General features: G+C 38.5%; 1 protein-coding gene across 1 annotated transcript; it reads left to right on the top strand.

Annotated features, from left to right (window-relative positions):
- Nucleotides 1-8,615: 8,615 nt before the first annotated feature.
- Nucleotides 8,616-9,158, top strand: LOC127123529 (protein FAR1-RELATED SEQUENCE 5-like). Its single transcript, XM_051053740.1, has one exon. It carries the CDS (start codon nt 8,616-8,618, stop codon nt 9,156-9,158), a length of 543 nt encoding a protein of 180 aa, XP_050909697.1.
- The last annotated feature ends 16,437 nt before the right edge of the window (nt 9,159-25,595 follow it).

Here is a 25,595-nt window from a genome sequence, read left to right as displayed (position 1 = left end):
CTTGTGTGTACAATTACCCTTTTACCCTTATGTCTATATTGAACACAAGGCATAGACCATGTCATCCTTGTCCAGTTCAATATTAGGCCCTTAGACATTTATCCTATTACACAGGATGGGCAAATTCCATCTAGGTCACTCATGTCCCTCAGCATGCTTCTTGGAGTACCCATCAACTGTCTTTATGGTCATCCATTTACGGATAATGTTTGATCAGCAATAAGGCACTCGACTCTACATCTAGGGTCCATAGTGGTTTCAAATCAAATGGTGGTATACACCACTATCACCATGAGAATAACTTATGACACTTTGCATAACATTCTATATAGTATTCTCATAGCGGGTCAATCCAGTATAAATATTACTCCTAATATTCATACTTATATTTAAGACTTGATAACTCCTTATCCATGATCCATGAGATGCGATCATCAGTCTATATACATAGTAGTCTTAATGCTTTAATGTTATCCCACTTCACAACAAAGCTCGACTACGGATACTTTAAGAATAGTGTCCTTATGTTTAATGGGATCTCATGATTAAGTCACACTTGATACATTAAACGGACTAGCTATTCTAGGGACTTTATCAAACAAACATAATAAAGAAAAAATCTTTTTATTATTAATAAATAATTCGATACAAGTACCAAAAGTATTGCTCTATAAGGTTTACACCAACAATATCCCACTAGCACTAGAGCCAATCAAGCATACCCCTAATGCCCATAGATCTAGTATGGCTATCATGCTTCTATTGCGCAAGAGGCTTTATTAGTGGGTCATCAATATTGTTAAGTGTAGGTACTCTGCATGTTTTCACATCCCCTATATCTATTATCTCTCGAATGAGGTGATAACGCCTAATTATGTGTTTTGATCGTTGGTGAGATCTAGGCTCCTTAAATTGTGTGATAGCATCATTGTTATCACAATAGAGATCAATGGGATCCACAATGCTAGGAACTATGCCAAGTTCACTAATGAACTTTTTGATCCAAAACAAAGATTCCAGCTTCTGCGATAGCATCATTCTTGATGAATCCATATTGTTTTACTGTTTCATCAAAACGAAGATTCCAGCTTCTGGAAGCTTACTTCAATCCATTGATTGATTTTGTAACTTACATATTTTTTGGGCTTTTCTGGTATGTCAAATCCTTCAGACTGTGTCATGTACACATCCTCAAGAAGATTCCCATTAAGGAAAGCAGTTTTGACATCCATCTTCCATATTTCATAATCATGATATGCAGCGATAGCAAGTAAAATCCGAACAGATTTAAGCATTACAACTGGTGAAAAGGTTTTATCATAGTCAACCCCATGAATTTGTTTATATCCTTTTGCAACCAGTCTTGCCTTATAGGTATGTACCTTACCATCCATGTCAGTCTTCTTTTTGAAGACCCACTTGCATCCTATAGGGTTAACTCCTACAGGAGGCTCTACCAAGGTCCAAACCTGGTTTGTGTACATGGAATCCATTTCAAATTTCATGGCTTCTAGCCACTTCTTAGACTCGGGACCAGTTATGGCCTCTTGGTAGGTCACAGGCTCATCTTGATCCATGAGTAATACATCATCTTGATCAGTTATGAGATATCCATATCTCTCACGTAGGTGGCGTATCCTGCTTGACCTATGCTAGTCTTGTTCTACTTGAGCAGGTTGCTCTTCCACAACTACTTGTGTTTCCTACTCTAATTCCTCCATAGGTGTATCAATGCTTTGTGATTCTTGAATTTCTTCAAGCTCTACTTTCCTCCCACTGATTCCCTTGGAAATAAAGTCCTTTTCTAGGAAAACTCCAGTTCGAGCGACAAACACTTTGCCCTCGGAAGGATTGTAGAAGTAATACCCTCTTGTTTCTTTAGGATACCCCATAAATAAGCATTTGTCAGATTTAGGCTCAAGCTTATTTGAAATTTGTCGTTTCACATAAAATTCGCAACCCCAAATCTTCATGTAAGGCATATGTGGTTTCTTACCACTCCATATCTCGTATGGTGTCTTCTCAACCTTTTTGGATGGAACACGGTTAAGTGTGTAAGCTGTTGTCAATAGTGCATGTCCCCAAAAGGAGTTTGGAGTTTGCATAACATTCTATATAGTATTCTCATAGTGGGTCAATCTAGTATAAATATTACTCCTAATATTCATACATATATTTAAGACTTGATAACTCCTTATCCATGATCCATGAGATGCGATCATCAGTCTATATACATGGTAGTCTTAATGCTTTAATGTTATCCCACTTTACAACAAAGCTCGACTACGGATACTTTAAGAATAGTGTCCTTATGTTTAATGGGATCTCATGATTAAGTCACACTTGATACATTAAATGGACTAGCTATTCTAGGGACTTTATTAAACAAACATGATAAAGGAAAAAGCCTTTTACTATTAATAAATAATTCGATATAAGTACCAAAAGTATTGGCCTCTAGAGCTTACACCAACATCCTCTTCGTCGCTGCTAGATGTGATACATTTGGCTTCTGCGTGAACCTACTCACCATACCTACACTGTATGCTAAGTCAGGCCTTGTGTGACAAAGGTATCGAAGTGACCCAATAAGTCTTCTATATTGGGTTTGATTGACATCATCTTCATTTGAATCTTTCAAAATTTGTAATATGGGCTCAGCTGGAGCTGAAGTTGGGTTGCAATCTTGCATCTCAAATCTCTTGAGAATTTCTCCTGCATACCTTCTTTGATGCATCATCAAACCTCAACCACTCTTGTAGAATTCGATGCCAAGGAAATATGAAATGTCACCCAGATCTGACATTTCGAATTCCTTGTTGAGATCACCTTTGAAGTCTTCGATCTCCTTCTTGCAGCTACCTGTTATCAACAGGTCATCGATATAGAGACATAGTATAAGCAATTCACTCTTACTTCTTCTTACATGTACTCCATGTTCACTTATGCACTTCACAAATTCCTTCTTCCTTAGAAAGCCATCTATCTTCTTGTTCCAAGCTCTTGGAGCTTGTTTAAGTCCGTACAGGGCTTTATGCAGCTTGTACACTTTTCTTTCTTCGCTATGTTTCACAAACCCAGTTGGTTGTGCAACATAAACTTCTTCTTCTAAGGGACCATTCAAGAATGCACATTTCACATCCATCTGACACATTTGCCAATTGTTCATGTTTGCTAGACCAACAACCAACTTGATTGTTTCGATCCTAGCAACATGTACAAAAACTTCATCGAAGTCGATTCCTTCTTTCTGAAGAAATCCTTTCGCCACAAGTTTCGCCTTGCGTCGAGTCACTTCTCCTTTGGGATTCAACTTCACCTTGTATACCCACTTCACATTGATTGTCTTCTTGTCTTGGGGAAATTCGAAAAGTGACCAAGTGTTGTTGACTTCGATTGACTCCAGTTCTTCATCCATTACTTTCATCCATTTCGAATCTTTCAATGCCTCAGATGCATTCACATGTTCGACATCTACGTAGAAAGCATAATGTACCATCTCACCTTCTTCATTGACCACATCATCTGATGTAATCACACATTCTTGCAACCTTGCAGGCATGTGTCTTGTTCTTTGAGGTCTGCTTGTGCTTGCTTTACCTCTGACTTCTTCTTGTCGAACTTCTCTTTCGACTTCACTATCTGGTTCATCATAAAAGATTCTCACTTAATCTTTCATGACATTCTCAGTCCAATCCCACTCCTTAAGATCATATATGATCACGTCCCTACTGATTACCACTTGCTTATTCACTGGGTCGAACAACTTGTATCCTCCAGTCGAATGATATCCTATCAGGATCATCTGACTTGACTTGTCATCAAGTTTTCTTCTCAACTGATCTGGCACATGTCCATGTGTTATAGATCCAAACATCCTGAGATGACTCAAGCTAGACTTGACATTAGACCAACACTCTTATGGCGTGATTACTTCTAGCTTCTTCGTCGGACATCTGTTCAGAATATATGTCGCAGTCGACACAGCTTCTCCCCATAATTCTTCGGATATATGTTTGCCCTTTCAACATACTTCTAATCATATTCATAATGGTTATATTCTTCCTTTATGTGACTCCATTCTTCTGTGGAGTGTAGGGTGGCCCCACCTCATGCACAATCCCTTCTTTCACACATAATACATCGAAATCTTTTGACACATATTCTCCTCCACCATCAGTCCTCAAAATCTTGATCTTTCGACTACTCTGTTTTTCGACCATAGATTTAAACTTGGCAAATACCTCGATCACTTAACTTTTCTTTTGGATCAGGTAAGACCATAATTATTGACTGAAATCATCTATGAATATAACAAAGTATTTGTTACCTCCAATCGAATCCACCTGGAGAGGACCACATACATCAGAGTATATGACTTCAAGAATTGTCTTCGACCTGTTTCCTGCATCCTTACTGAAGTTGTTCTTATGTTGCTTTTCCTGCACGCATTTTTCACACACTTCGTTTGGAATGTCGATTTCTGGTAATCCTGAAACCATATTTCTTCTCTTCAAATCTCTGATGTCTTTGAAATTGAGATGGCCAAGTCTATAATGTCATATCCATTCATATCTGATGGTTGCTATTGCAAGGCACGCATGCTCCATCACATTTAGTTCAATCTTGAAGGTTCTATTCTGAGACATTGGACCCTTCAAGATCAACCTTCCATTTGAGTCGAGAACTCTCATCATCTTGTCTTTGATCGACACCTTGTAGTTCTTTTCGACCAACTGCCATATGCTGAGCGAATTACTCTTCATGCCTGGTATGTACAAAACATTTGAAATTACTAACCTCTTGCCATCTTTCCTCATAATCAAAACATCACTAACACCTTCAACTGCTAGAGTGTTGTCATTTTCAAATTTCACCATGCTCTTCATTGAAGGCTTTATGTTGACAAACCAATCTTTTCTTCCAGACATGTGTGATGAGCATCCTGAGTCCAAGTACCACTGGTCCTTGAATCTCTCTTCTTCTCTTGTTGTAACCATCAGCAACGTCTCTTCTTCTTCGTGTTTCGCCAGCTTTGCATAAGTTTCTTGATTCTTTTTCTTTTCTGGATAATCACTAGAATAGTGACCGTACCTTTGACAATTGTAACACTGAATGTGACTCTTGTCTGGCTTTTGACCACCACCGCTTCCTCTACCTGCAGTACCATCTCTTTGGTTGTCTTGGTTCCAGGGTTTTCTCTAATTCAACCAATTTCCTTCTTTCTATTTCGACCAGTTGAATTGTTCTAACCTCCTATGCCTTTGTTGCCATTCTAGCTTCCTTTGCCTTTTCTTTCTTTTGCTGATTGAGCCTGGAAAGCCATATCACTCTTCGACTTTCCTACAACAGTTGCAAAGTAATGAAAAGAAAGAACAATAGAGAAAGAAAGAAAGAACGATGAAGGAGAAGAGTAACAAAATTCGGCAGAGTTTCTTTGTGAAAAACTTCTTATTCACTTTGCAACTGTAAAATACTGTGAATTACAATGTTATGAATATTCACCTCATTACAAAAATAAGGGTTACTCCATCTATTTATAGATTTAGGTTAACTTGGACCTCATGCCAAAGCCCAAAACTATAAAAGCCCAAAATAACTAACACTGCTAAAATATACCTAAGTCGAAATCCTGTGTGAAGCAACATGCTTCGACACTTAGACACACTAACACAACTTAACATACTAGGTGGTTTGACACTTTCTTACTTCTGTCGAGCAACCTGCTTCGACACAAGGAGTTACAATTCAACAATACAGAGAGATGATATAAAACTAAGAACATTTACTGGGTTACTCATGTGTTGATTGATATAAAGAGATGATTTATTTCTCGTAAAATTTAGAAATTTATGCTCAAATAAGTGATTAATTGATCATGATTTTTTTTACAAAAATGGTAATTTGGGATGAGTTTTATCGAGAAAAAAAAAGAGAAGAAATTAATATGAAATCGTTTTTAAAATATATTCATTTAAAAAATATGAAATCGTTTTTAAAATACATTCATTTAAAAAAATATGAAATTGTTTTTAAAATATATTCATTTTTTTTACCAAAAAAATATATTCATTTACAAAATATACAATTAGAATCTGATGAACTTAAATTCATATATTGAAATATTAAAATACTTTAATCGTAAAACTCAGGCAATAAAAGAATTTGGGAAGGTTAACACTAAATAATAGACTAGGAGATGTGCATGTATTTTAAATGAGACTATTTAATATAACCATTTATATCTAATAGTTTATAAGTATTCTTGTCATTCTTTTATATATATATATATATATATATATATATATATATATATAAGAATAAGAAAGAAAGGATTAATAATCTCAATACGGTCTAAGTTTTCTCCTTACAATTAAACATTTGATTGGAAAGTAATTAAATAACTAATCAATTAATATTACAACTGATAAAAGTTAACAAAATCATCGATCAACACATTATGATTTCTCAAAAACAAATTATATTAAACAAATCATCAAACATTAGTATTTAATAATAACTATCAATAGTTATTTATTTATAAATAATTATATCAATTATTATTTAACTAATTAAATAATTAATATATAATTGATATAATATTTTTCACTTTAGTGATAATAATTAGTACTCCACATGAGATTTTTATATTTTTTTAAGATAATGTTGATTTCAATGATAAACTGAATATTATTTAGTAAAATAATCTTATTAAAAATAGATTGTAAAATAATTACATGTTTTAAAATGTAATAAATAAAAATATATTAATAAAAATATATTAATAAATATTACATTGATATTTTAAAAGGATAAAAAATTTGAAAAATATAAAAAAAATATCTATATAGTGAGAGGAAAGAGTATAAATTAGATATTTATATTTAATTATAGAGATTAATCTCTTAAATGGCGGTAATGAATAAACACAAACATCTTTCATCAGAGAATTTAACATATTATTGCATCTGTAGTGCTGAAAGAGAGATTTTTTATCTTTAAATTCAAATGCTCTTGTGTATTAGTGAAATAATTAATTATTAAATAAAACGAATTTTAATATTAAAATATCAGTTATGGTAAACTAATTAACAAAAAGAAATTAAATTTCAATTTTGTAAGAATCGTATCCCTTGAGAAAAACAAATTATAAATGTCAGTCTTATATTTTGTAAAAAAAAATCATGAATTAAGAGTATAATAATTCATTTTTAGAAGTATGGTATTTAACAATGACACATTATGAAGCCTAATTACGAATTCTCACAATTCTAAATATCGATAGACTTATAATACTCATGTATATATATTTTATATTAGCGATTTTGCTAAATTTTGTTTATGTGTGAGATATTTTGAGTGAAATAAAGAGGAGAGAATGAGAAATAATGGATTAATTGTCATTATTAAAAATTATATAATTGAATTACAAATATGCGTATATATACAACTATGTTATTTGTATACTGAATAACTAATATAATAAGAGAATTTCTTAATGCACAATATATGTAACTTGTGCACTACATAAAATACTATAAATTCTTCTCAGATTTTAGAGATGTATCTCCGGATGCACTATACCCCAATGTTATGGTGCACCAAATAAGTGTCACCTTAGATGAATACTAAAAAAAAATCTGGGGATGCGTCTTTGGGTGTTTTCAACAAATATAATGACAGTTGATCAACTCAGTGGACATTCCGGAGATGCATCTTCGGATGCTTGGGGCGAGATTTTGAATTTTTTTGTCACCTTTGCATGTCAGATATTCCAGAGATGCATCTCCGAAATAATTTGATAAAACATAGAGTTGCATGATCACACATGCATACTTGTTTTTCACTCAAAACCCTCACAACAAACCTTTCCATTCTCAATCCATATTTTCACTCCAAATCTTCAATCTTGTGTTTCATCACATCAAAGGGAACAAAAGAAGTTGAAATTTCAGTTAAAGATAATTTATTTCAAACATCATTGCTCACACTCTTGTTTTATGTATGAAAAACTAGCGATTATTTCGGAGATACATTTCTGGAACGTGTATGAACTTACCCAGAAATGCATCTCTGATATTTGTCTGTGTTCACTTTTTCAACTTTGTTTACATCATTAGCGCTTATTTATTGTTTTGTGGTAATTGTTTTCATTAGATATGATGCACCCGAATATTTTTCCCAAACAAGTTGTGCCTCCCACAGTCAAAGGTTTTGTTGTGAAGGCGGTAGATGTTGGCAACCAATTTAAACATGAGCAACAATTTAAGTTTCTTGATCACATACTTCAATAGATTCGTACAGAGGCCTCCAAATTGGGATTTTGTGTGATTATCGGAAGGTCCAATAATGATTCGGATAGAAGATGCGCTTTTGTGACAATGATGTGCGAAAGAAGCGGGAAATATAGACCTCTTCTCTGAAATTTTAAATGAGACGACATCGGTTTAAAAAAATGTGAATATCTCTTTAAGTTGTGTGATTATATTTTGGAAAATAATAAATGGAGATTCAATGTCATATGTGGTTTACATAACCATGACTTATGTGTAAAGTTAGTCGGTCACCCAATTGCGTGTTGCATCAAGCCAAAAGAGAAAGAATATGTTACTGACATGACATTGAATTTGGTTCAACCGAAAAATATACTTGCAACTTTGAAATGTAAAAGACCCGAAAATATCTCAAATATCAAGAAAGTGTACAATATTTGGTACCAAACTAACAAGGCGTTAATGGGAGATAAAACTGAAATGCAACAACTCTTGAAACAGTTGGATGATAACAGTTATGTGTCTAGGTACCAAACCTGCGAGGATGGAGTTACCGTTGGAGATATATTTTGGACTCATCCTGATTCCATAAAGTTATTCAACACGTTTTCTACCGTGGTCATACTTGATTCAACATACAAGACCAACAAGTATAAACTTCCATTATTGGAGATGGTTGGTGTTACCTCTACTGAGAAGCCCTACTTTGTCGGGTTTGCATTTCTAGAGAGCGAAAAAGAGGAGAATGGGACTTGGGTCTTAGAGGTGTGTCGGGCCATGTTGAAGGACCAAGAAAAGATTCCTAAAGTGATTGTTACTGACCGCGATATCACCTTGATGAATTCAGTGGTAAAGGTTTCCTACTTCTTATGCATTACTTTGTAAGTATCACATAACAAAGAATGTGAGAAGTCAGGTTAAACCTACGGTAGGAACGAAATAGATAAAGGCTGAAGATGAAAAAATGGTGAAGGCTGGTGTGGTTGTGGAAAAAATAATGGATGCATGGAATCATATAGTAAATTCTCCCACTAAAGAATTTTATGCCGATTTCATTATGCATTTCAAGAAAGTGTGCGAAAATTATCCTGATTTGTTGAAATATGTTGAAAGCATAATTCTTGACCAGGTGAAGAAGAAAATTGTTTGTGCTTGGACCGATCAGGTTAGACACCTTGGAAATACAACAACTAATCGAGTTGAGTCACCGAGGCTACATTAAATAATTGGTTGGGAAATAGTAAGGGATATTTGTGTAGAGATTGGGACTCCGTGAACTAAATGATTCAGAACTAGCATAAAGAGATACATATATCATTTGGTTCTAGCATCATAGTTTTGGAACATAGATTTAAATACAACAATCTTTATTCTCAGTTGGTCGGAAACATATCTCGAGCGGGTTTGAATTATATTTTTCACGAAGCTAAACAAGCTGATAATGTAGGCTCCGATAGCACAAAGTGTGGATGCGCAATTGTGAAAACATATGGTCTCCCGTGTGCTCATGTCATTACAAGAAAGGTAAAACATGGTGTAGCGGTAAATTAATGACCATTTAACTATGGATAAACTTTACGTTAATTAAACCAGCGTCGCCACCGTGCTTTTATTGTTTCCAAGGGAAAAGGGAAAAGTACGAACAAAACCCAAAGATAAGAAGTTTTCAAATCAAAACTAATAAAATGCCAGAGATTACAGGTAAGGGGGTTGGTTACATAGAGGGAAGGTCTTAGCACCCAAAGTGTCCTAGGTACTCCTAGGGAGCCCTTTTTTGTGTTTACATGTGTTTTGGTATAAAATGATGTTTGCAATAAATAGAATGTGGGGATGAGAAAAGAATTCATTAATTATATTTTTGTGTTTGACAAGACCTTCGGGACTTGGGCCTACGTACCAACATAATATGAGGGATCAAAACCTCGTAGTTCGTGGTAACAATTTCAAAGTGAATGAGTTGCTTTTAACAAAATCTAAGTTTAACAAAGGCACAAAAGGCGTAAAGGGTTTGAATGAGTGTTAGTTCGTTTTGTCTTTTGAAAATTTAAGTCAGGTATAGTTAAGTTCATTTACAAATTTGATTAAGAAAAGAGTTTGAAAATGCAATGGCATAAGGCCAAAGTTACTAATTTTGTAACCAAGTCATAGTTTAGAAAACACAAGCAAAGAAGGTTTTTAAAAGGAGGGAGAGATTTTAAATTAAATAAGTGGGAGGATATGAAGAGATTAATCCTAAGCAAAAAATAAAAGTTAAGAGTTGAAAAGATCTGACTAATGGGATGCAATCCAATAGACAAGAATGTCATATAGAAACCCAATTTTCCCTTGGACTTTAGGATCAATCAATATTAATACACATAATAGCAAGGTGAAGAACAAGGCATCAAATAAAGATAGCCACATCCAAGCTTAGCAACTCCATGATCTTCTTCATAATCTCCCATGTATCAGATGACATACTCCTTGAATGGCTCAGAGATAGGTATTAGACACAGGTTCAAAGTAACAACTTCATCAAGACCATGTAGCAGATGAACTCAAAAGGGGTCTCAATACTTGCATTAGATGAAATTTTTTCTTCACAAGCACTTGGTTTCAGAAAAGTTGGCATTGGCCAAGTCCTTTTGCATAGGGAATGTTGCCTAATTCTAAGTCCAATGTCTCAGATCAAATCCAACAGTCCACAAATCTTTTTTAGAGTTTTTGTTGTTATTATGTGAAGGAGAAGGGTGATCCAAAATGCATCAGAATTTAAAATTTCTCCTTTAATGATCCTTACGAATGGGCATGATCAGTGTGTAAGACCCCAATTTTGTCCCTAAGATCCCTCATGGCATCATATCATAACATTGCATAGCCTCAAGGATCATTGGACACCTTGCTTCCTTCCCTGTGGGTGGGATCTTTTTGAGAGTGGTTCTAGATCACCAAGCATTGCTTGCATTTGTATATCATTGCTTTTCTTGTTTAATCACTAACCAAAAATGTACAAAAATATGTCATCTAACATTTGTCTTGCAGCTTAAGCAGTCAACAGGTCAAGGCATTCAAGTGTATCCTTTGTGCAAGAGATGAGGTTTCCATTGAGATATGGACCACACATCGTTATATTGAGCTTATATGAGTTATGGGTTCATTTTTGATCAAATTCATCAAGTGGCAAAGGCCCAAGTTCATCAGAATATTTTCAGGTCATCTAAGGACCAATGCAAGTCAATTGAAAGTCAACTGAAGGCTTTGAGTGTGGGAAATGATCTGAGACATCCCATTCATGTTCATACAAGGCTTATTCATCATGTCAAACATCTCTATTGAAGAATTTGAGGTCAAGTCAAAAGTTTCCCAAAATGGAAAGTGACCTGTAATTTCAAGTTTCCAAAAATGGAAAGTTTTTGGATCAAATTAAACTCAACTTTACAACATCAAAGAAGCTTCAAATGAATTTTTGTCCAACATGTAAGTTGAAGATCTCTCTCTCTCTCATTTCCAAAAAGTCCAAGATCATGAGCATCTGATGAATGGTTAAGGAGATATGATCCAATCATTGCCAAGTGTGCATGGAACTTCAAAAGGCCATAACTTTTGACTCATAACTCCAAATTGAGTGCCTCTTTTTGCATTATGCTCCTCATGACATATATTTTCCAAATCCATTATTACATTGCATGAAATTTCATCACATAATCATTTGCTCATGCATGACCATTTTGGAGGGAAATTTGGAAATTTGAAATTGGTACATCATATGAACAAAATACCATTGCCAACATGTGCATGAGATGATTTTGAGTGATTTTGAGCATCCATACAGCATTGTTCACGTGTGCTTCACCATGCATAAGGTGTTTTTGCTAATTTTGCCATGCACCTCATTCTCACTAATTTTGCATTAACCAAAGCCTAATTATTATTTCAGCATGATTAGGATATAGTATAAATGCTTAATTCTAACAGAATTTCTGATAACATCACATTCTAGATCTCAAATTCTTCTTCTCTCCAAATTTTTCTCTCAAGTGAAACTTCAATTTTCTTCACATAAGCCATTGATTTTATTGGATATTCTTGTTCTCTGATCATCATTGAGTGTAGATCAAGCCTTGATTTGAAGAATTCGAGCTAGAATCAAGCTGTGCAAGCTCAAGAACATGAAGATGGAAGCTGACTTTTGAGCTAGATCCAAGCATCTCCAAGCTTCAATTCACTCACAAAGCTTCATAATATCATCTCAGGAGTAGATCTGGATACTTTCCAGGCCTTGAATCTACAGATTTCAGTGACTGCTCTTCAAGAGGTTAGGTTTTCGAGTATCTTAATTCTCCTTTTTATGTGCATAATGTTGTAGAGCTTCTCATGCTGATCATACTGATATAAATTTCATGAAATTTGGTTGAGAAATGACTGAGTTATGCTGAGTTAAAGTTTTGGATGTGAAAATGTTTTGGTTCGATTCTCATTATTCGTGTTGATTTAGGCTTAGTTGATGTTGGATTCATGTTCTACGTGTTGCAAGCTTTCATTTGATATAAATTTTGTGTGAATCTGGAAAAAAAATTGAAGCGCATCACTGTAGCGCCACCGTCTTCACGAAGAAGACGGTGGAAACCACCGTTGGCCGCCGTGCTGCACTGTAGCTAGGGTTCCTTCTGGTTCAGCTTATGAAATGCACTGTTTGAACGCTATTATCATTCACGTCCTGAGTTCGATACCACGCGTGAATTGTTTTGGAATTTCAATTGTGATTTTCTCCACTTAACCAAACGCAGTCGTTTTGCTTGCCGCGCCATACATGCTTCGATTCTGGCTGGCTACATATTTTCAAATTAATCAATCATTTTCCATTTCCCTCCATTTATCATGTTTTGTTCTTCATTTCATTTCAATATTTCATCTAACTTTGAAAAATCATAATAAATTGAAATTTAATCCAAATCACCTCCAATTTTTTTCTACATGTTCATATTGATGTCTATTATTTTGTGATGGTGATTTCATGATTTTATCATTTCTGGAATTCTAAATGTGATTGCTTCTTTGAACATGTGTGCAAATGTGACATGCTTCATTCATTCTATTGTGAAATGCTCATACATTGGCCAATTGATTTCAAATTTGGTATGTTGATTACCAACATGTTGCATGATTTTTGAGGCTTGGTTGTGCATTTTTCTCATTTTTCATCTCTGTTTTAGACACATGATTGCATGGTGTGACAATGTGTGTCACACAATTTGATGTCATACTTGTGCATTTTCATTTCTAGGTCAAATGAACTCTGTTGATTCCAATTTTTTGCATGATGATTGTGTTTGACATGTTGTATGCACATAAAAATTTCCAGGATTGTTTGATTCATTTCTGTTTTAATATGGAATTTTCATTCTTAACGTCCAATTGTGTGCTTTGAAATTGTCTTTGCCATAGCTTGCTCATGTGATGACTTTGCTTAATGCTTTTGACTTGGTCCTTTTTAGGAAATGTTCATGATTGATTAAATGAGCTTTATGTTGAATATTGGTTGCTGTTTTGACTTTTTGCTTTACCTTTGACCCTAGGCTTTGCCCTAGGGGTTTGTACTCACAATTTGAGCTTTGCTTTCAGGTTCAAGCAATTAGTGCTAATGGATGATGTAATCTCCTTGCTTGAGATGCAATTTACTTTGTTTAACTAATTTTGATTGTGTTGTAGGTCCTTGGGTGGCTAATTCACTTGAGTTGTTGACTTGCATTGTGTATATTGGTTGTCTCACTGTTGACTGTCTGTTTAGTTTGTCTGAATGTGAATATTGACTTGTTTGATTTTCTTACAGGTACTTTAGTAGCTTTAACTTATTACTTGAGTTGCTTTGCTTTGCTTGTGGTTGGTTTACCACTTAGGTAATCTCTCTAACTCCATGTAGTCTGGAAGCCCTGTTGTTTATGTTTGGCAGGCATTTGGCTGAAGTCCTCCTTAAGAGGCAATGTTTTTTATTGTTTACTTTTGTGCCATGTACTTCAAGTCCTCCTAAGTGAAGAGGCAATTGGCAGATAGAAGGGATTTGCAATCAATCCCCTGCTATTCAGTTGAGTCATTCATTATGCTCGCACTACGTGTTGATGCATTTGAATAAACACCCAAGATCATTGTATATAGAGTCAGTCATGTGGAGTAGAGTTCCTCATTCTGGACTCCCACACCTTCTTTGATTCAAGCTCACCCAGGCTAGGGTTAAGAGCTATGAGGTCTAATCCTCATTTCCCATTTCATCTGCTCACCCTGACGGTCAATGTCAGTGGTTAAGAGTCTGAACACCCATAACAGTATTGGCTTCTTTGTCAAGGTTGATATGACCCCTTGACTAAAGCCCAACTTTGATTGAGCCTCTTGGTTGTGTATAGTGTGTGATAATTGATTGCTTGTTTTCTTATTTGTGCATCATTCATATGTTTGCTTTGCATTTGTTATTTGTTTTGTTTGAGGAGTCAGATGTAAGACCAGTGATTGGCTATCTGTTTCCTGTTCCTTTTGGGGAGCTGGATATAAGACCATTTATTGGCACTCCATTTCCTGCTTTATTTCTTTTGTGGAGTCAGACGTAAGACCATTGATTGGCCATCTGTTTCCTATTCTGTTTCTTTTTGTGGAGTCAGACGTAAGACCATTGATTGGCCATCTCTTTCCCATGTTGCTTTGTGGAGTTGGACGTAAGACCATTTATTGGCACTCCGTTTCCCATTTGTTTTCGGAGTTGGACGTAAGACCATTTATTGGCATTCCATTTCCAGCTTTGTTCTTTTGAACCTGCTTATTTATTTATTGCTTTGTTGCTTATTCCAAAGGATGGTACTTACTTGGATCATCTACATATGATCTCAAGAGAGGAACTCCTAATAAAGTTTTGCTCCTCATCCCCACCTTTTGTTTCCTTACAACCTCCACTTGCATATGTAACCCAAACCAGAAAACTTTGTGCAAACATTTTCATCTATTTTCAAAACTAGAAACCTAGGCCTTAAGCCTCTGATTTTCAAACTTCATTTTCACAATACTTCTTCTGAATTGAATCTAATGTCAACTTTGACCATTTTTGTGAATACTCTAATTGGTTAATTTCACTCACTCAATTGCTTTTTGTGGCCCTTGTCCATTTCTTGATAAGTTTTCATGCATTAGCTATAGATTTGAATCATCTTAGTGGTTGATGTGAATCTCACCGCATCCTTAGTGAGTTGATTGTAAGACTTCCATACTTATTATAGGGTTAACCCCTCCCTAGTATGTTGAAGCCATCCTCACATGGTGGATTGTTGTTTCAGGTTGAGTGTTCTCCCTTTGATAATGAAAGACCTTAAGGCTTTTGCTTAAAATCAATCCACTCATTTTTTTGGAAATCTTTTAGCCGAACTACGGCGTTTTGATCCTTATCTTTCATGAAAAGGTACGTAGGCAATGGGTTCATCCATTCAAACACAAAAATAATAAAATTGTATATTCTTCTCTCATCCTCCCAATCAATGTTTGTACAATAAATATTTCATAAACAATAACCTGATACAACAAGTTGTGAAAAGGGTTCCCTAGGAGTACCTAGGATGCATTGGGTGCCTAACACCTTCCCTTTGCATAATTACCCCCTTACCCAGATCTCTGTACCCATTTTATTAGTTTTCTTTGTAAAACTTCTTAGGGTTTTGTTCGCTTTCTAGCCATTCCTTTGGATAAATAGAAGTGCGGTGGCGACTCTATCTTTGTATGCTTTGCTTTTGATTTAGTCAATAAATCTAAAGGCGATGAATACACCGCTACAGAAAAGTGGCGACTCTGCTGAGGATAGAAAATTCCTAGTGGGTTTGCCAACTTTTCACACTTTGTTGTATTATATTGTCTATTGTTTATGACATATTTTTGTGCAATTTGGGATTACTGTATTGTTTGTAATGATTGATTTGCTTGATATATCAATTGCTTGCTTGCTTGGTGATCTCTGTGAGATGAGTTCTATACCCGAACTCGAGTGCACCTTATGATAGGATAATGGCATAGTCTTGTCGACTTGTGTGGAGTTATTCCTTAGCAAGTTGACTTGCGAGTCCATTCACTTGGTGGAGGTCATGTTGGATTAATGATGTCACACAAGTTATTTGTGGTTAGGCATTATTCTTCCAATATGTGCCTTAGAAGCCAAGGACTTTAGTTTACCAAGCCCATCTTGGCCTATTTTTAGGATGTAGTGCGGAGGTCGTTCAAATGTCAGATTTGATGCGATTGTTATACGATACTACATTCATAAGAGTCTCTCTTGAGAATATTTTTGGAATACGAGTATTCGTTCCTCCGATAATATTCAAAAGATGGGATGATGACTATGGGAACCTCTGGTAGAACATGTTCGGCAGGTTTAAACCATAGTACACTCCCTTTGGGTGGTTCTTAACCGAGACTCCATGCTCGTGACTCGCAACAAACCCGTGATTCATGGTTGATCCGTTCAACTACCGTTAATATCAATGGAACTTGGGTGTCGATAAGGTGTAAACCATAATCCACCAAAATGGATGATTGATATTAAGGATGGTTGAGCCGTTCGTATATCGTTAATATCAATGGAACTTGGGTGTTGATAAGGTGTAAACCGTAATCCACCAAAATGGATGATTGATATTAAGGATAATACGAGCTATCCCATGACCTTTGTCTGGTGTGCTTTGCTTGATCCTTGAGTGTGATTGTTGCATTCATGCATTCATGCATTCATCTGCATCCATATCATCAGAAAAAAAGAAAATTTTCAAGGAACTTAAGGGGTTTATTTGCAAAATTTTCAGATATGGAAAGACCAAAAAGGCATACAAAGAAGTACAGCTTCAGACAGCCCGATTTGAGAGAGTTAAGGAATCTGACATCCTATGTATTAGATCCCTTGGGTTTCAAAGCTCGTTATGGGAAGCTTCTGCCTCTTCTGACTACTCAGGTTGACGAAGGGCTGATGGGTACTTTGGTGAAGTTCTATGATCCTTTGTATCACTGTTTCTCTTTTCCAGACTTTCAGTTATTGCCTACCCTTGAGGAGTATGCTCATCTTGTGGGTATTCCTATTCTGGATCAGTTGCCGTTCAGTGGCTTGGAGAGTATTCCTACTTCTCAAGAGATAGCTGACATGTTACACATAGATGAATCCTTGGTTAAAGCTCATATGACTACCAAAGGTGGAATTCAAGGTCTCCCTTCTGAGTTCCTCATTGCTCAAGCTACCGTTTATGGGAAGGCCATGAGTGAGGATGCCTTTGAAGCCATATTTGTGCTTCTCATCTATGGATTGGTATTGTTCCCCAACATCAACAAATTTGTGGATGCGAACGCTATTAGGATCTTCTTTGTTCTTAATCCCGTTCCGACTCTGTTGGGTGATACCTATGTCTCTTTGCACCTGAGGAATGCAAAGGGTGGTGGCGCTATTGTGTGCTGTTTGCCTCTGTTGTATAAGTGGTTTATTTCTCACTTACCTCAGACGGTCGCTTTCAAGGAGAACAAGGGATGTCTACGGCGGTCTACGAGACTCATGTCTCTCACTAATGATGATATTTCTTGGTATGATCGTGCATATGATGGTGTCCAGATCATTGACTCTTGTGGTGAATTCTCCAATGTGCCTCTTCTTGGTACATGTGGTGGGATTAGCTACAACCCCGTCTTAGCACGCCGTCAGCTTGGGTTCCCCCTAAAGGATAAACCTAATAACATTCTGTTAGAAGGTGTGTTCTTTCAGGAGGGTAAAGATCCCCAAGGCCTGAAAGCCAGGATGGTCCGCGCTTGGCGCAAGATTCACAAGAAGGGTAGAAGTGAGTTGGGTCCGAAGAACTGCATAGCTTTGGAGCCGTATACTACTTGGGTGAGGAGGAGAGCATCCGAATATCTCATGCCTTATGATTATCCGAGACCTACACCTTTGGTTGTGGCTGGGCCTTCAACCCTCCCTAACCAAGGCGTAGAGGAGTTGAGAGATGAAGACCTTTCACGTGCCTGGATCCGTGAAAGAGAGGAGTTGCTTCAACAACTTAAGGAGAAGGATGCTCTGATCGAGTTCCTCGAGCATCAGGTCATTGATGATCTGAACGATGCATGGACTTCTCTACTTCCTCAGTCTTCCAAGTTCTGGAAAAGGAGGTATGACAGACTCGCCAAAGAGAAGGCGGATATGGAAGCAGCGTATGAGAGAGAGATTAAGAGGCTTCGTGCAACTTATCTTCCGGCATCCCGAGCTTCTAGGGATCCATAGGATGTTTATTTTCCTTTTCTCTTGTAATAATTGACAATGTTGTACTTCTTTTCTCAAATATATTTGATGAGATATTGTCCATATGCGATCAAATGCTTAATATTCAAATTTGCAAATAATACCCTAAAAGTTCCTTCAAAAATAAAAACAAATCATATGCACGAGCATTGCATGCATCATTTGCATAAGCAGATGTTTGTTCCGGTCTTCTTGTCTGTGGCCTAACTCTGTGCTCTTCATTTATTTTGAAGACAAGATGACTCATCAGTACTACACCAGAGCCAACTCTTCTAGATTGATGGATCATCTTGAGCAAGAGAACCGCGAGCTCAAAGAGGAAGTCGCCAGACTGAGTGCTTTGATGGAGTCTTTCCTGGCAGCTCAGAATCAGCCGTCTCCAACACCTGTAACTCCTCCCCAGAGGACCGTTATCTCTGAGGTTGCTTCCTCAACTGTGCCAGCTGCCAGTGCCCACTTCGTGCCAACAGCCATGCCGTCCGGGTTTCCGTGGGGTATGCCTCCTGGCTTTATGCCTGATATTCCTGCGCCAACATTTGCTTCTATGCCGGCATCTAGCCCGGTCATTGTTGTGCCTCCTCCTGTCGTGCATACCGTTCCTAGGGTAGACGACACCATCTATCATTCTGAGCCGTCTGAGGGCCCAGATTTTCATGAGAAGATGGATGCAATGAATGACCAATTTCTTGAACTCCGCAAGGAATTGAAGACCCTTCGAGGAAAGGATTTGTTCGGCAAGTCTGCAGTCGAGCTCTGTTTAGTTCCCGGTGTGAAAATACCTGTCAAATTCAAGGTCCCAGACTTTGAGAAGTATAAGGGGAACACCTGCCCGCTCAGCCACCTGGTCATGTATGTCAGGAAAATGTCTACTCAAACGGATAATGATCAGCTGCTTATTCATTATTTCCAGGACAGTCTGTCCGGTGCTGCACTGCGATGGTATATGAGTTTGGACAGTGCAAACATCCGTTCCTTCAATGATCTTGGCGAAGCCTTCGTCAAGCAATACAAATATAACATGGATATGGCTCCCGATCGGGATCAGCTCAGAGCCATGTCCCAGAAGGACAAAGAGACATTTAAAGAGTACGCCCAGAGGTTGCGAGAGCTGGAAGCTCAGATTGTGCCTCTGCTGGAAGAGAAGGAAATGACCAAGATCTTTCTGAAGACCTTGAGTTCATTTTATTACGAGCGGATGATTGCGAGCGCTCCTTCTGATTTCACCGAGATGGTGAACATGGGGATGCGCCTAGAGGAGGGAGTCCGTGAAGGAAGGCTGGCCAAGGATGAAGGCTCTTCTAGCAAGCGATATGGGGCATTTGCAAAGAAGAAAGATGGAGAGGCACATGCTGTGTAATCCCATATCAAACCAAGAAGACCCTCTGTGAGGAGGAAGCCTGTGCTTTCAGCCAGCAACCAACACCAGGTGGCTCACATAGCACCTGTCTTCAGAGACAACCAGCAATATCATCATCAGCAACACAATAATCAACAACAATCTCAACAATATCATCAGCAACAGCATCGCCCTCAGCAACAGGCTTACCAGTCTCGCAACAACAGTAATCCAGCTAGTGCGAGTTATGAAAGGAAGAAGATCACTTTCGATCCGATTCCTGTGTCATACGCAGAGTTGTATCCCTCTTTGATAGAGCGGAAATTGATTACTCCCAGGGATCCTCCGGCTATACCTGCTAACCCGCAGTGGTGGTATAAGCCTGATCAGCATTGTGTTTACCACTCTGGTGCTCCGGGTCACAATGTGGAAAACTGCTTTCCGTTGAAGACTAAGGTTCAAGACCTTATGAGATGCGGTATTCTGAGCTTTGAGGACGCAGGTCCTAATGTTACGAAGAACCCATTGCCCGAGCACGGGAAATCAGTTAACATGGTCCAAGGTTGCCCTGGTAAATACAAGGTCAAATATGTTAGCCATATTCGACAATCACTTGTTGAGTTGCACCATCTGCTGTGTCAGTACAGTCATTTGGAGCATGATCATGATAAGTGCCGAATTTGTTCTGTTAACAGATTGGGTTGTCGCCTAGTGCGGAAAGATCTGCAAGAATTGCTGGACGATGGGACCATTGAGATCCTTCAAAACAGAAATGTTGATGAAGATGAACCCGAGGTTAATGTGATTTCTCCGGTGTTCAGGATCCCTGAGCCTGTTGTCATTCGATATGATGGTAGCAAGCAGAAGGTTTCTCCTGCCCTGATTATCAAGCCTGTCGGCCCTGTGCCTTATTCATCTGACAAAGCTATTCCATTCCGCTATAGTGCTATTGCTGTTGAAGATGGGAAAGAAGTGCCCTTGCCTTCTCCATCTGTTGTTAATATAGCTGATGTGAGCGGATTGACCCGTAGCGGTCGCGTGTTTTCAGCACCTCCGAAGCCTCAGGCTAAAGCTGACTCTGTTGAGCGTCCGGTTGGGAATGCTGTTAATTCTCCGAACCCGGCACCTGTTGTTAAACCCTCCTCTGTACAAAAGACTCCTACTTCTTCTGTTGGCCCTAGTGGCATTGTGAATGAAGACTGTGATGAGATGCTGAGGCTCATCAAGAAGAGTGAGTACAACGTTGTAGACCAGCTTCTACAAACGCCGTCCAAGATCTCTGTGTTATCTTTGCTTCTGAATTCAGAACCCCATAGGGAGGCTCTGCAGAAAGTGTTGGACTTGGCTTATGTTGATCATGATGTCACTATAGAGCAGTTTGACAGTATTGTTGCAAACATCACTGCTTGTAACACTTTGAGTTTCTGTGACGCTGATCTCCCTGAGGAGGGAAGAGACCACAACATGGCGTTACATATATCCATGAATTGCAAGAACGACGCCATGTCCAACGTGCTGGTGGACACTGGGTCATCTTAGAATGTATTGCCGAAATCCACTCTCTCCAAATTGTCGTATCAAGGGCCTCCCATGAGGCAGAGTGGAGTTGTTGTGAAAGCTTTGGATGGGTCGCGTAAGACTGTGATTGGGGAAGTTGATCTCCCAATCAAGATTGGACCAAGTGATTTCCAAGTCACCTTTCAGGTTATGGATATCCACCCATCTTATAATTGTCTCCTTGGCAGACCATGGATTCACGAGGCTGGCATCGTGACGTCCACCCTACACCAGAAGCTGAAATTTGTTAAGAACAAGAAACTAGTTGTGGTAGGGGGAGAAAAGGCTCTCCTGGTTAGCCACTTGTCTTCTTTCTCATACATTGATGCTGAGGATGAAGTTGGAACTCCTTTCCAAGCTTTATCTATAGCCGAGCCGATTGAGAAGAAAACTCTTTCATTTGTTTCCTATCGAGATGTGAAACTGGCCATCGAATATGGTGCAGTTGCTGGTCTAGGAAAAATGATCGAGCTTGAATACAACAAATCCCGGGCTGGCATTGGCTATTCTTCAGGGGTCTTCAACGACAAAGGGTTATTCAAGAGCGGAGGTTTCATCCACGCCGGTCAGAGCGAGGAAGTTGCTGCTATTCTGGAAAAAGATATAGAGGATACGGATAACTTTGTCATCCCTGGCGGGATCTGCCACAATTGGGTCGCTGTGGATGTTCCTACGGTCATTCATAAGTCATCGTAATATGTTTGCTTTGTTTAAAAACCCTTTTCCCATTCCAAAAGGAGAAGTGATGACATTGTTGGCAACATTTAATACAATGATATTTCATTCAATAAATTCATGTTAAATGTTTGTTTTTCCATTTGTTTTCACTTTTTGCTTTTTTGCATGAAATTGGTGATCACAAAAAACCCTAAAAACAAGAATAAAAGCAATCTTTTCATGTGCATAATGATTGCCTTGTGTGGTTTCTAAAGAGCTTTTATATTCAAAATCATTATGCAGGTTGATTCTTAAACCCATTGAACATAATGATCCAACGCCATCTCCCAATTTTGAATTCCCTGTATTCGAGGCAGAGGAAGATGATGTTGAAGGGATTCCTGACGAGATTTCCCATCTTCTTGAGCACGAAGAGAAGATCATTCAGCCGCATCTTGAGAATCTGGAAACAGTCAACTTGGGGTCTAAAGATTGTGTTCGATTGGTGAAGATTGGGGCACTCCTTGAAGAGTCTGTCAAGAAGGGGTTGATCAGTTTGCTACGAGAATTTTCCGATATCTTTGCTTGGTCGTACGAAGACATGTCGGGTCTAGATACAGATATTGTGCAACATTTCCTGCCTCTGAAGCCTGAGTGCGTGCCTGTGAAGCAAAAGCTCAGAAGAACTCATCCAGACATGGCAGTGAAGATCAAAGAGGAAGTTCATAAGCAAATTGATATGGGGTTTCTGGTGACTTCTACGTATCCTCAATGGGTGGCCAATATTGTGCCTGTACCTAAGAAAGACGGAAAAGTCCGTATATGTGTTGATTACAGAGATTTGAATAAGGCTAGTCCGAAAGATGATTTTCCTCTGCCACACATTGACATGTTGGTAGATAATACAGCCAAACTCAAAGTCTTCTCGTTTATGGACGGATTTTACGGATAAAATCAAATCAAGATGGTACCCGAGGATATGGAGAAGACAACATTCATCACACCTTAGGGAACATTCTGTTATCGAGTGATGCCCTTTGGTTTGAAGAACGCCGGAGCCATGTATCAACGAGCTATGACTACCTTGTTTCATGACATGATGCACAAGGAGATCGAAGTCTACGTCGATGATATGATTGCTAAGTCACGAACGGAAGTTGAACATGTTGAGCATTTGTTGAAGCTTTTTCAGCGTTTCAGGAAGTACATGCTTCATCTGAATCCGAACAAGTGTACATTTGGAGTCCGTTCTGGCAAGTTATTGGGTTTTGTTGTCAGCGAAAGAGGTATTGAGGTTGATCCTGCAAAGGTCAAAGCAATACAAGAGATGCCTGCGCCTAAAACTGAGAAGCAAGTCTGAGGTTTTCTTGGCCGCTTGAACTATATTTCCAGATTTATATCCCACATGACTGCCACATGTGCGCCGATATTCAAGCTCCTCCGGAAATATCAGTCTCATGATTGGACCGAGGATTGCTAGAAAGCTTTCGACAGTGTCAAAGAGTATCTGTCTGAACCTCCGATCTTGTCTCCACCTGAAGAAGGAAGACCTTTGATCATGTATATGACTGTTCTTGAAGACTCGATGGGTTGTGTACTCGGTCAGCAAGACGAATCAGGGAAGAAAGAATCTGCTATCTACTACTTGAGCAAGAAGTTCACCGATTGTGAGTCTCGATACTCTATGCTTGAGAAGACGTGTTGTGCTTTGGCTTGGGCTGCTGAGCGTTTACGCCAGTACATGATAAATCATACAACTTGGTTGATATCCAGAATGGATCCAATCAAGTATATTTTCGAGAAGCCTGCTTTAACCGGGAGGATTGCCCGCTGGCAGATGTTGTTATCTGAGTATGATATTGAGTATCGAGCTCAAAAAGCTATCAAAGGTAGTATCTTGGCTGACCACTTGGCACATCAGCCGATTGAAGATCATCAGTCTGTTCAGTACGACTTCCCTGACGAGGAGATTCTGTATTTGAAAATGAAAGATTGTGACGAGCCTACACTTGACGAAGGTCCAGAACCTGGTTCCCGATGGAGTATGGTATTCGATGGCGCTGTAAATCAGTACGGAAATGGTATTGGGGCGGTAATCATTACTCCTCAGGGCACACATATTCCGTTTACAGCAAGGCTAACTTTCAAATGCACGAATAATATGGATGAGTACGAAGCCTGCATTATGGGATTAGAAGAGTGCATTGATCTAAGGATCAAGCATCTTGATGTGTATGCTGATTTGGCCTTGGTTGTCAATCAGATCAAGGGTGAATGGGAAACGAATCAACCCAATCTCATTCCATACAGAGATTATACGAGGAGGATTTCAACGTTCTTCACAGAAGTCAATTTCCATCATATCCCTCGAGATGATAATCGGATGGCAGATGCGCTTGCTACGCTTGCTTCGATGATTGTGGTCAAGTATTGGAATGAAGTTCCCAACATCATCGTGATGCGCTTGGATAGAACAGCTCATGTGTTTGTAGTTGAAGAAGTACAAGATGACAAGCCTTGGTATTATGATATCAAATGTTTCCTCCAGAACCAGGTCTACCCGCCTGGGGCATCTGTGAAAGATAGGAAGACTCTGAGAAGGTTGTCAGGCAGTTTCTACCTCAGTGGAGAAGTGCTGTACAAGAGAAATTTTGACATGGTTTTGCTCAGATGCGTGGATAGACACGAAGCAAACCTGTTGATGACTGAGGTCCATGAGGGTTCATTTGGTACTCATTCCAATGGACATGCCATGGCTAGAAAGATGTTGAGAGCAGGCTACTATTGGCTGACAATGGAGTCTGACTGCTGCAAATATGTGAAGAAATGCCACAAGTGTCAGATTTATGCGGATAAGATTCATATTCCTCCGACACTTCTGAATGTGATTTCATCACCATGGCCTTTATCTATGTGGGGAATTGACATGATCGGCATGATTGAACCGAAAGCGTCCAACGGACACAGGTTTATTCTCGTAGCAATTGACTACTTCACCAAATGGGTTGAAGCGGCGTCGTATGCTAATGTGACCAGGTAGGTGGTCGTGAAGTTTGTCAAGAATCAGCTGATATGCCGTTATGGTGTGCCTGATAAGATCATTACTGATAATGGATCTAACTTGAACAACAAAATGATGGAAGAGCTGTGCGCTGAGTTCAAGATTGCACACCATAATTCCTCTCCTTATAGACCCAAGATGAATGGGGCTGTTGAAGCTGCTAATAAGAATATCAAGGAGATTATCCAGAAGATGACAGTCACGTACAAAGATTGACACGAGATGCTGCCATTTGCTTTGCATGGATATCGTACATCTGTCCGCACTTCAACAGGGGTAACCCCTTTTTCTCTTGTTTACGGCATGGAGGTTGTTCTCCCAGTAGAGGTGGAGATCCCATCAATGAGAGTCTTGATGGAAGCCAAGTTGACTGATGCTGAATGGATTCAGAGTCGTTATGACTAACTGAATTTGATTGAAGAGAAGTGATTGACTGCC

This window comes from Lathyrus oleraceus, chromosome 2 (genome assembly GCF_024323335.1).
Source record: "Lathyrus oleraceus cultivar Zhongwan6 chromosome 2, CAAS_Psat_ZW6_1.0, whole genome shotgun sequence".
Lineage (NCBI taxonomy): Eukaryota > Viridiplantae > Streptophyta > Magnoliopsida > Fabales > Fabaceae > Lathyrus > Lathyrus oleraceus.
This window is presented reverse-complemented; position numbering and strand designations above follow the sequence as displayed.